At 39.7% G+C, this 12,068-nt stretch overlaps 1 protein-coding gene across 1 annotated transcript in view; it reads left to right on the top strand.

Annotated features, from left to right (window-relative positions):
• nom1 (nucleolar protein with MIF4G domain 1) overlaps positions 1 to 12,068 on the top strand; it is a 66,616-nt gene that overhangs the window by 15,232 nt on the left and 39,316 nt on the right. Inside the window, exons 3-4 of the mRNA XM_072576216.1 lie at positions 2,003 to 2,198; positions 4,446 to 4,769. Of these exons, the coding sequence (XP_072432317.1) occupies positions 2,003 to 2,198; positions 4,446 to 4,769 (520 nt within the window). The remainder of the gene's footprint in view (positions 1 to 2,002; positions 2,199 to 4,445; positions 4,770 to 12,068) is intronic.

The raw sequence follows: 12,068 nt of genomic DNA, 5'->3' as shown, positions 1-12,068 counted from the left end.
TGATTCTTCAGGATATGAACTTCCTTTAGGTTCAAGAAGTTCAAATGCTAGTCACTGGGATGCAAGGCTTGGCAGAAGCACAGAAAATTAGAACTGCTTTTTTATTCAAAAAGTATTTAATGGTGTTAGAGATGCTTCAGACCAGTTTTAGTGAACCTTCAAGTGTACTTTTTGGTTGCTTGCAACAGAAACGGGACTGAATCATAGGGGTCTGAGTGATATGAAACATGGTAAAATTGTGGCGTGATCAGACTAGATCCAGGGAGGCTGATCCCAACATCTGGAGGATCCCACTTCATAGCACATCTGTGATCTATTAACAGGACATTTCTGTACTGGCAATGATCACTGAAATGCTACTGTCTTTCCAGGCTCTTTGCTTACTGTCATCGCACTCATTCATTTTTACTCTACCTGAATGTTCACAGCACCCCTGCCCTGCCCTGCCTTGCCTTGACTTGACTTCGTGCTCTTTGTCCCTTTTGCAGAGATAACAGGCTCGTTTTACTATTGTCTTGCCTTGCCATTTAACACAGACACAAAGGCACAAAACTTATTATGGTTGTCAGCAGGCCTCTGTCAAGTCAAGGGAATAACCTTTCGTCAGTGAATCCCAGTGCAGTAAGTCAAAGGCAGCCTTTGATGTGGGAAGGGACTTGAATATGGTACGGTTGGACATGATTGGTCAGCCATTTGGAGCAGTAAGGGTACTCTTAATCCTGTGCAGAAGAGCTGAATGTCCAACAGTCTATTATCCATCTTCAGTCTTGTTAACCTATTGTGGTCTGTTTCTCTTGTGAAATGAGAGGACCATGTATGAAGGCACAAGGAGGCCATTTAACACCATTGTTTCTTCGATAAAGGTATAGTGCTTAATCCCACACCCATAGGTTTTTTTTGTAATTCACAATTCCAATACCCTCTTCATCCTCTCTGACTTCTTTCAAGATTAGTTTTGAAATTGGCTTTTATCCACTGAGCGTTCCTCGTACAATGTTAAACTGAAACAAGAGTTAAAATATCTCAAATTATGTTCGCAAATTATTTTAAATATATAATCATTAATTTAATAGTGGAGGATCATTTTTCTCACTCTATTATATCAGAATGTCCCATCATCTTGCAAATCTCTATTTCATCAACATGTAACCTTCACTATTCCAAGGAGGACAGTCCTCGTGTCCAAACGATCCAGCAAGCAAGGGGAGCAACAGTTGTCCCCAGGTGAAGATTGTTTGTCCACTTGGACCTTGCACCATCATCCTTTATTTCTTTACTCTACCACAAAGCTTTCCTAACCTTTGTACTTCCTGATAAAAACCAAAATAATCCTGGATGCAGAAATGAGAAACAAAAACCGAAATTGTTGGAAACATTCAGCAGGTCTGGCAGTATCTGTGGAGAGAAGTCAGAGTTAACGTGTTGGGTCCAGTGACGCTTTCTCACAACCCCAGGATCTGAGGAAGGGTCACTGGATGCGACACATTAACTCTGATTTCACCCTACCGATTCTGCCAGATCTACTGAGCTTTTCTAGATATTTGTTTTTGTGTACTTCATGATAACTTGTTAAATGTCTAACTAATATCAATTGATCTGTAATACGAATTCCATTACTCTCTTCACAGCTGCTGTCTGACCTGCCAAGTGTTTCCACAGATTTTTGTTTTTTATTTCTGGAATCCACAGTATTTTGCTTTTGGTTTGCCATGTAATGAATTATCTTGCCACTTTGTAATGTTGATGTCCTGCATTGTGAGTCTTAACCCTGAATCTGGTTGCTTCATTTAAAAAGATAAGATGAACGGCATGTCTCCTAGTATTATTTAAAAATAAAGTGAAGTATCTAGTATATAATGTATAAATTGTTTGTACAGGGTATGGTTGAAACCACAAGAACAATCTGCGTTATTTTGACAATTTGGAATGAATAATGCTAATATTTTTGGGACTTCATTCATTCAATTATGAATTTAAATTAAGCTCGTTTTTGTGGTTTTAGGCTGAGTGAACCTAATATGGCCTCTATTAGTAGTCAGCTTGAAGAGTTGTATATGAAAAACAGCCGAAAAGATATGAATGATGTGCTAACGGATGTCATCCTTGCGGCTTGTGTCACTCCAGCCTTGATGCCAAACAGATTGATGATGGAACATGTGCTGTTAATCAGTATTCTTCATCACAGTGTTGGAATTGAGGTAACGCTAGTATTCAAATTGCTTATCAAAACTGTCCTATAAGCTAGATACTTTTAAGTTTGTAATATTTATGTTGCTGGCATTTTTAAAACTTTGGTTGTAAGGCTGACTATAAAACTGCAGAACTGCATGTTTGAGACCAGAGGATCATAATTGGTAAAGGTGCTAGAAATCTGAAATAGAAACAGAAAATGTTGCTGAGTAGTTCAAGTGCTTTCTGCGTAAATATCATTTTGGTTACAAATTAAGAGATGCTAACTGGAACTCAATTTTTTTGTTGTTTTGAGCATTAAAGAAAATGAAGCAGCTACAATTTGAAGTTATTTTGTTCACTGAGTAAGACTTAGCATTACTGATGAAATCTAAGCAGTAGTGAACCAGATAATATTAATGTTTCTGAATAAACAAAGACATAACTATGATATTTCTTAATTTTGTCCCAAAGCACCTTGTGCTCAAAAAATATTTGAGAGTTCAGACCAACCACAGAATTTTGGGCTGTAAAGTATCTTTTTATTTTTCAGTATTTTGATTGTGGTCTGAAATGGATAAAGCAAAGTTTTAGAAGCTAAGCGTTGTTGAAGGTAGCTGTACATATTAAATGAAAGTTACCAAACACTCATTGTAAATCCTATTTACACAGTTGTTTATGCAGCCAGGGGGCTGTGTACAAATGGGGCTTTGGCTGACCCACAAATAGCTGATTGTTTTTTTGCAGCAGTGATCAATTGTCATTGATAAAGGCCTTCGGGTCTTTGATAACTGACTTGCAGGCTGAACGGTTCAAGAATATGAATGTTTTTGGGTGGGGGTGGGGTGGAGGGGAGAAGCTGTTCGACCGATGGAAGGGAAGGACCTGCTTTTTTTATCTCTGCAGTAGAAAGTATCTGAAGCCTGAAAGCATCCTGCTTATTTTCCCCTTTGGTGTAAGCTCTGATATTTAGTAAGTTAGAGACCTTTACAAATGTGAACTCATCATACTGCCTTATGCAAACAAGTGAAAGTACCTAGGGAAGGAAGATCAGCACAAGGATCATCACCGCAAATTCTGTGGACAGAGACCATTGAAGTGCCTTCACAATCTTTCCCTGTGCCCACAACACTCTATTTTTGTTGTTGTTTTTATCTGAGTGTAAAGGGGGAGTTTATTTGGGCGGGCCGGGGTAAATAGAGTTGTTCATCATTTTTTACTTTTATTCATAATAAGTAGTCGTTCTTGTTAAGTACAGTCACCCGGTTCTGACAATCTGGTATCTAAAAGATCCATAAATTGGGGAATTCTGCATGCGTTGTAAAACTTAGCTTTTGTGTCAACTCTGGGAATAGTGCCACTTGATTTTATTTTTTTGCAGCTACTCCAGTGAGGTACAACGACAATGATCAAAACACTTCTGTTCGTATCCTTGTCACCAAACGCCAATGTTAGAATTTTCTCAGAAATGGTTCTTCCTTTTTACAGTTATAATGTTGCCTCTGCCAAGAACATATAATGGTTACACTCATGATCTCAGCTTATAAGTGCCATTTGGGGAACAGCAAGCCTCTGTGGAATTGTACTTGAGCAGAGTTAGCATATGAGTGTGATTAGAAGACAGAATTAGGAAGTCACCTGGATAGAATACAAACAGCATCGTAAAAATATTAACGTGGATGAGCTGAACAGCGTCACCTGTTCTGTGTTGTATTTTCTGTATGTGTTCTGAGAACCAGCTAAGGTAGAATGTTCTGTAGATTTAATCTATTTGTCAATTCCGTGATTGCAAGAAAATAAAACCAAAGCTTATTGAAATTGTTTCCAATCGAATAAGGTGTAATGCATTTTGCATGTTTTGAAGTTTTTTTTTAATGGGATGTGGATAACCTTGGGAGTTGCATGATTGAGTTGAATCTCGTTCCAGATTTTGGAGCTAAATAACTAGGCTCCACTGCTTAGTGGAGTGAATCCCAAGGCATTATTGAAGAAAAGTAGATTTCCTATGGTGTGCTGGGCAGCATTCATCACTCAACCCACTTCTAAAATTAAAAATTAATTATAATGCTGTACATGGGAGCTGACTATGAAAATTTGTACTTCATACCATGACAACAGTACCTACAATAGGTTGTAAACTGCTTTGGGTTATCGTGAAGTAAGGGAAAAAGTTCAATAGTTTTAAGGTTTGTTTGTGACAGAGGAATTTTACTAGTTCCAATGCTTTATATTTGCTCAGTGTGTTAAGTTTTATCAATATGCCTTGTGTTTTACAGGTTGGAGCCCATGTTTTGGAGGCAGCAGTGAAACAATTTGATGAACATTGGAGAAAAGTCAGCGAAACCAAAGAGTGTGATAATCTAATCAATTTGATTGCACACTTCTATAACTTCCATGTGATAAACTCTGTGCTAGTGTTTGATCTTCTTAAAAAACTCACAAGCAACTTCAAAGAAAAGGACATTGAGCTTATCCTTCTTTTATTGAAAGAAGTGGGATTTACCCTTCGGAAGGATGATGCTGTGGCATTGAGGGATTTGATTCTGGCAGTTCAAAGCAAAGCTAACAGTGTTGGTAAACAATTCCAAGATCAAACAAGGGTAAGACAGATTTCATGATTTAAGGAAACTCAAACACTGGCATGAATTAAAAGTTGTGTATTTGTGTTACAATGACTTGCACACGACAGTAATCGTAGGGGACTTCAATGTGCAGGTGAACTGGGAAAATCAGACTGGTAGCAGATCACAAGAAAAAAGAATTGGTGCAACGTATACAATATTGTTTTGTTTTGGAGCAACTGGAGGTAGAGTCCACTAGGAACAGGTGGTTCTGAATTTGGTCATGTATAATGAGGAAAGACTTGATTATGGATGTTAAGGTGAAGGAAGCCTGAGGTGGTAGTGACAGTAATAATGGTGAAGGACCTTTTATATGCGTTTGGAATGGGAAAATCAGATTGGCAGTGAATCTCGGGGAACGGAATTCAGGGAATGTCTATAAGATGAATTTCTGGAGCAGGTTGTGGTAAAGCCCATGAGAGAACAGGAAATTTGGGATTTGCTGATGTACAATGAAGCAGACGTGATTAAGGAACTGCTAAAGGAATCCCTTGGGGCAGCAACCACATTATGATAGAATTCACCCTGCAGTTTAAGAGTGAGAAGGTGGAATCAGATGTAACGGTATTACAATTGAGTAAGGTTAACTTCAAAGACATAAGGGAGGGGTTGGCCAGAGTTGGTTGAAAGGGGAGCCTGGCAGGAAAGTCAGTGAAGCAGTAACAACAGAAGTTTCTGGGGGTGATTTGGGAAATTCATCAGAAATTCATTTCAAGGAAGAAGAGAGACATACCTATACTAAAGGGAGGCTGAGGCAACCATAACTGAACAGGGAAATCAGAGACCGCAGAAAACGAAAGGAAAAAGGATAGTAGGAAACCTTTTTTAAAAGCTAGCAGAGAATGATTAAAAAGGCATTAAAGGGGAGGGAGGGCAAGAAGCTGAAATGAGAATAAGCCAGCTTGTAATAATGAAGATTACAAGAGATTTTTTAAGGCATCTAAAAAGTGTGGGGCAAGAGTGATCTTTGGACTGCTGAAAGGTTAGACTGGAACAAAGAAATGGCAGAGGAACTGAATAGGTATTTTGCATCAGTTTTCACAGTGGAAGCATACTAGATCTTCGAGAGTCAAAGGACAAAGGTGAGTGGAGTGGCCATCACTAAGAAGGTGCAAGGGAAACTCATAGTGAAAAAAAATCACCCGGAGCAAATGAACTACATCCCAGAGTTCTGAAAGAGATAACTGAGGAGATTGTAGAGGCACTCGCGTGATCTTTCAGGATTCAGTGGAATTAGGGAGGGCCCCAAAGGACTGGAAAGTTGATACGGTGACACCTTCTTTTAAGAAGGGAGGGGGACAGAAGACAGAAAGCAGTAGGCGGATAGGCCTGACCTTGGTTGTTGGTAAGGTTTTAAAGTCCATTGTCTTTTTTTTATATAGATATTTTTATTGAGAAAAGGAAATTTAAGATTTTTTACAAAATTAATACAAAGAAGTATAAACATCAATATAAAATTAAATAAATTTTAAAAATATAAATAATAACCAAAAAAAGGAAAAACCCAACTAACTACTAATCAATCCTACAAACAACCAAAACATAAAATAGGGTATCATACGTTTTTAACAATAAACAACAAAAATAATTAAATAACTAGATGCATGCTCAAAATAGATTCACATCAAGTCATAATAAAACCCGTATTTATATGGGATTCCTTCTCCCGGGGGTCCCCGAACCAGCCAGAACCATCACCACAGCCAGACAAAAGCTGTACTTCAAAAAGGGCTGCCATGTTTTATAGAATAATTCAATTTTTATGGTGCACCATATTTGTAAGGAAGTTAAGGGGGATATATTCCATAATTAACCTGTGCCAGTTCGCAAGTCCTGAAGGCCCTTTTACCCAGTTCACTAAAATATTTTTCGTTGCACATAATGAAACAATGGTAAATGATTTCCTCTCGTGCACGTCCAGGGAGAGAAAATGTGAAGAACCCAAAAGCAGCGACACTGGATCCAATCTAATCTCCATACCCAAGATCCCTGTCAAGGCATTCGCTACTCTATCCCAATACCTACGGAGGTTATCGCATGTCCATAGACAATGCGTGAGAATGCCAACTTCTATTTTGCATTTAGGACACATTGGGGATGCTCCTGCTTTGAATTTTGCAAATCATTCAGGTGCCATATGAGCCCTGTGGATTATCTTTGTTTGTAATAGAACTCAGGCTATTCAATTAGAGATATTTCTGGCATTTTCCCAGATGTTCTCCCACATTTCTGATGAAACTTCCAACCTTAATTCTTGATTCCAGGTTTTAAATCGTTCCATGTCACTAGATACTTTATTATATAAGGAGTGATAAAGAGTACTAACTGAGGAGGGGCCCCATCAGCCTTAGCATTCCCGTTTCCCTATCCAATTTGTAGGGGTAAATTACCAGTGTGGTGGTCTTTTGTATGTTGTCTCGTATTTAGAAATACTGAAAAAGGTCCCTGTTAAGCAATCTAAACTTCTGGTGCAGCTGCTCAAAGGACATCATAACCTCCCCATCGAACAGGTCTCCTAAGCAGGAGATACCTCTGGACTTCCAAGTTTTATATGTAACATCTGTCACCCCTGGTTGAAATTCCGATGCTCCCACTATAGGAGTATAAGGGGAGGTTTTTTTGCATGTTACCCTCACCTTGTCGCATTATCCTCCAGGCTTTAATTGTATTTAATACAATAAGGCTTTTACAATCGTCCGTCGTACCCCTCATCTTGTCCATAAATAAAAGATTGATGAGGGGGCGTTTTGCTTGGGAGGTCTCAATATCTAGCCAGATTGGGTCTCGGTGACACGCAATCAATCAGCTACATAGGACAATAAGGAGCTCAATTGATACCTCCTAAAATCTGGAAAGTCAAATTCTCCCCTTGTTTGTGGAAGTTGCAGCTTTTCTAATTTAATAAGGGGCCATCTATGGTTCCAGATAAAAGAGCCAAGCCAGCCGTAAAGCTTACGCAACACCTGTCTTGGTAGCATCAGGGGAGCATTCTCATGGGATATAAAAGATGAGGTAGGATATTCATCATAGGGCTACTCTGCCTAACCAGAATGTTGGAAGATCTCCCCAGCGTTGAAGGTCCTGTCTTATTTTCTCCAAGTGCACAAAATTAACTTTATACAGCTGTGCAAATACTGGGGTGATAAAAATACCTAAGTACAGAAAACCTTCTGGTGATCAGCAAAAGGGAAAAAAAGATCCTTCCGGTAAATTAGATACACTGGCAAGACCTCCCAACGGCACGGCCTTAAATTTCATAAAATTGATTTTATAGCCTGAAAACATACCAAATAAGCTGATCACTTGGATTGGCAGGTCACGGATATTGAAAGATCACATAAGATGAGGAGGATATCGTCCATAAATAGAATGATTTTATGTTTGCCCGATCCAACCCTCTGGAGCCGTTATGTTAAGGTCAATTCGTATAGCTTCCGCCAGCGGTTCATTCACTAGTGTGAATAATAATGGTGAGAGAGGACATCACTGACGACACCCCCGACGGCATCCCCTGCCAACACTAAAGTTATCCGAACTTAAACCATTAGTGATCACCACTACTTTTGGGATCATTATATAACACTGAAACCCATATACTAAATACCTCTCCAACACCAAACATTTCCAGTGTATAAAAAAGATATGGCCATTCTACCCAATCAAATGCCTTCAGTGCGGCCAAGGAAACAACTAACCCCGGTAGGCTTCTCTGTTGACCGGCTTGTATCGTGTTTAAGACCCTTCTAATATTATTAGTTGACCTGCGGTCCTTTATAAACCCCATCTGGTCCTCTTTTATGATGCTAACATTTTAGAAAGAATTTTGAAATCCACATTTAGTAAGGACATAGGTCTATATGATGAGCAATCTTCTGCGGCCTTTCCCTTTTCAAGAATAAGCGAGATATTTGCTTCTCTCAACGAAGGTGGGAGGCAGCCCTGACTATGCGCATAATTATACATACCTTGGGGGCGAAGGCACCTCCATACATCCACTAGCTCAAGCTCCTTAATCAGATCCCCCAATTGTCTAGTTCTCTCAGATATACCTGTAGTGCTCTTAGCTATCCTATCTGTCTCTGGGTCCATAATATAGTTAAAACCTCCTCCTATCATTGTATGGCGGACTCCAAAAGCCATCAACTTAGAGAATACTTCAGCTACAAATTTAAAGGGGTGTGCCAGGGAGCAATAAAGATTCAAAATTCCATATTCCTCTCCATGTGATCAATATATACCGTCTAGACTCCTCTTTTATCTGGCTTAACATTTGCAAAGGAAGATTCTTCTGAATGAGAATAGCTACTCTCCTACTTTTTGAACTGAAAGATTAGGAAAAAGCCTGACCAAATCTGCCCTGTTGTAGCTTTATATGTTCTTTGTCAAGTAGATGTGTCTCCTGCAAGAGAGCTACATCAACCCTTCCTTTTTTGAGATTTGATAATATCTTTTTCCTTTTGATTGGTGAATTACTCCCCTTGACATTCCAGGTGCACCACCCAAGCTAGCCATGATCGTCCAGGCAAGCCCAAGACCCCTCAAGAGGAAGAACCCCACTCAAAGAACCTTGAAGAAAGACTGTAAAAATTTCACAAGTACAAAAATTCTTTAAAACATTTAAACCAACACAATTAAAAGCTATTCCTAAGTGGAAAAAAAACAATGCAAAACATATTTGAAAGGAGACTTTCCCCCTTGCTCCCAGGGTGCATAACTACCTATCGATAACCTCTCCTAGTTAGGGCCCTGCTCTCGTCCTAGGCATTATAGAATGGAGTAGACAAAATTCAAATATTGTCTACAGCGTCTCTGCTGCTGTGAAGTGGGGAGGGGAGGGCTCCCTGCATGTTGCGAGCTGCGGGAATTTTTGCCTATAGTCATTTTAAAAACAATGCCAAAGTATCCAAGTTTGATGTAACAGGACTAACTACGCTGGGCAAAATCTATCTTAAATTAATTACAGGGTGAGGTGAAGGTGGGTGCCCCACTTTGTCCGAGTCTTAGGCAGAGCACTACAGGCTCCGACTTGCTGGGTCATCGCTATCTTGAATCCCCTAAAGTCCATTGTTAAAGGTGAGATTGTGAAGTACTTGAAAGAGCATGGTAAAATAAGGCAGAGTCCTCACAGCTTTGTCACATGGAGGTCATACCTGCCAAATCTCTAAGAACTCTCTGAGATAACGAGCAAGTTAACGGAGAGCCAGTGATCGTCATGGAGTCAAACAGCAGAGAAATGGACCAACATTTCAATGCCAACTGGGTTTCCCAAACTAAACTAGTCGCATCTGCTCACGCTTGGCCCATATACCTCTAAACCTGAACTATTTGGATTTCCAGAAGTCCTTTGACAAGGTGCCACATAAGGAAGATGCTCAATAAAAAAGAGCCCATGGTGTTGGGGACAAGATTAGGTGGCATGAGTGGAGGGTAGGCTGGCAAAATGCCGTGTGAGGATAAGGGGTATTTTTCAGGATGGCAGTCAGTGGCTAGTGGAGTTTCACAGAGGTCTGTGTTGGGACCACCATTATTCACTTGATACATGAATGATCTGGATGAAGGAACTAAGGACGTTGTAGCTCAATTTGCAGATAACACAAAGATAGGTGGAGGGACAGGTAATATTAAGGAAGCAAGGAAGCTGCAGAAGGACTTGGATATGCTAGGCGGGTGAGCAAAGAAGTGACAGATGCAATTAAATGTGGTAAAGTGTCAGGTTTACTTTGGTCAGAAGAATTGGGCATAGACTATTTTCTACACAGGAAAGGCTTTAGAAATCTGAAGCATCAAGGAACTTTGGAGTCCAAGTTCAAGATTCTCTTAAGATTAACATGCTGGTTCATATTGTAGTTAGAAAGGCAAAAGCAATGTTCGCATTCATTTCAAGAGGATGAGAATACAAGAGCAGAGATCTACTGCTGAGGCTGTGTAAGGTTCTGGTCATAAGGCATTTGTAATATTGTGAGCAGTTTTGTGCCCTGTATCTAGAACAGAAAGTGCTGGCATTGGTGGGGGGGCGAATGTCTAAAGGAGGTTTGATATATTGATTCTGGAGGTGAAGAGATTGTCATATGAGGAACATTGATGAGTCTGACTCTGGACTCCATAAAGTTTCAAAGACTGAAGGGGGATATGATTGAAACTTAGAGAATACAGAGAGGCTTGGATAGAGTGGACACTGAGAAGATGTTTCCACTAATCGGAGAGATAGGCACCTGAGGCCACTGTCCCAAAGTGAAAGGATGATCCTACAGAACTGAGATGAGGAGGAATTTCTTCAGCCTGACGGTAGTAAATCTGTGGAACTCTTGACAACTGAGGACTGTGGAGGCCAAGTCATTGAGTATATTTAAGACAGAAGTGTTCTTGATTACGAAGGGGATCAAGGTTATGAAGAGAAGGCAGGAAATAGGGTTGAGAAACAAATCATGATTGAATGGCAGAGCAAACTCAATGGGCTGAATGGCCTAATTCTGCTCCTACATAGTCACAGCATGGAAACGGACCCTTCGGTCCAACCATCCACACCAACCATGTTCCCAAACTAAATTAGTCCCACCTGCCTGTGCTTGATCCATATTCTTCCAAACCTTTTATATTCATGAACTTATCCAAATGCCATTTAAACATTGTCACTGTATCTGCATCCACCACTTTCTTTGGCAGTTCATTCCACACAGAAACCACTCTTCGTGTTTGAAAGAAAATTGCCCCTCATGTCCTTGAAGTCTTCCTCCTCTCAGCTTAAACACAGAACAAATGCCTCCTAGTTTGCCCCTATCCGAGGGAAAAGATGCTTATCATTCACCTTATCTGTGCTACTTATAATTTTATAAACTTTGATAAGATCACCCCTCAATCTCCTAGTCTTTCTAGTCTTATTTTTATCCCTCAAATCCTCGATTCCCAGCAACATCCTGGTAAAGCTTTTCTCATGATTGTTTTATTTCCTGCATTCAATGAAGTTGCTGGAAAATCTTGTCAGATATGGCACCATCTGTGAAGAGAAAGCAGACTTAATGTTCCAAAAGAAGAATCAAGCAATATATATGACTGTCAGAATGATCTCCAAACAGTGAAACATTTCTTCAACCCATGTTCTTATACTGTCTATTTCAAAGACTCTCATCCAGAGAATTGCATCACATATCTCATGTCTAAAAATATGCAGATTACTAACTAAACTAATAAGAGTTTAGTTAGAAACAGAATTAAGGCTTCAAATCCAGAATGACTTTTGGAACATTATTTGATAAATTTCCTTCATCCTGGGAATCTGTT

This window comes from Chiloscyllium punctatum, chromosome 8, assembly GCF_047496795.1.
Source record: "Chiloscyllium punctatum isolate Juve2018m chromosome 8, sChiPun1.3, whole genome shotgun sequence".
Taxonomy (NCBI): Eukaryota; Metazoa; Chordata; class Chondrichthyes; order Orectolobiformes; family Hemiscylliidae; genus Chiloscyllium; species Chiloscyllium punctatum.
The sequence above is the reverse complement of the archived record's forward strand: the minus strand, read 5'-3'. Positions and strand labels throughout refer to the sequence as shown.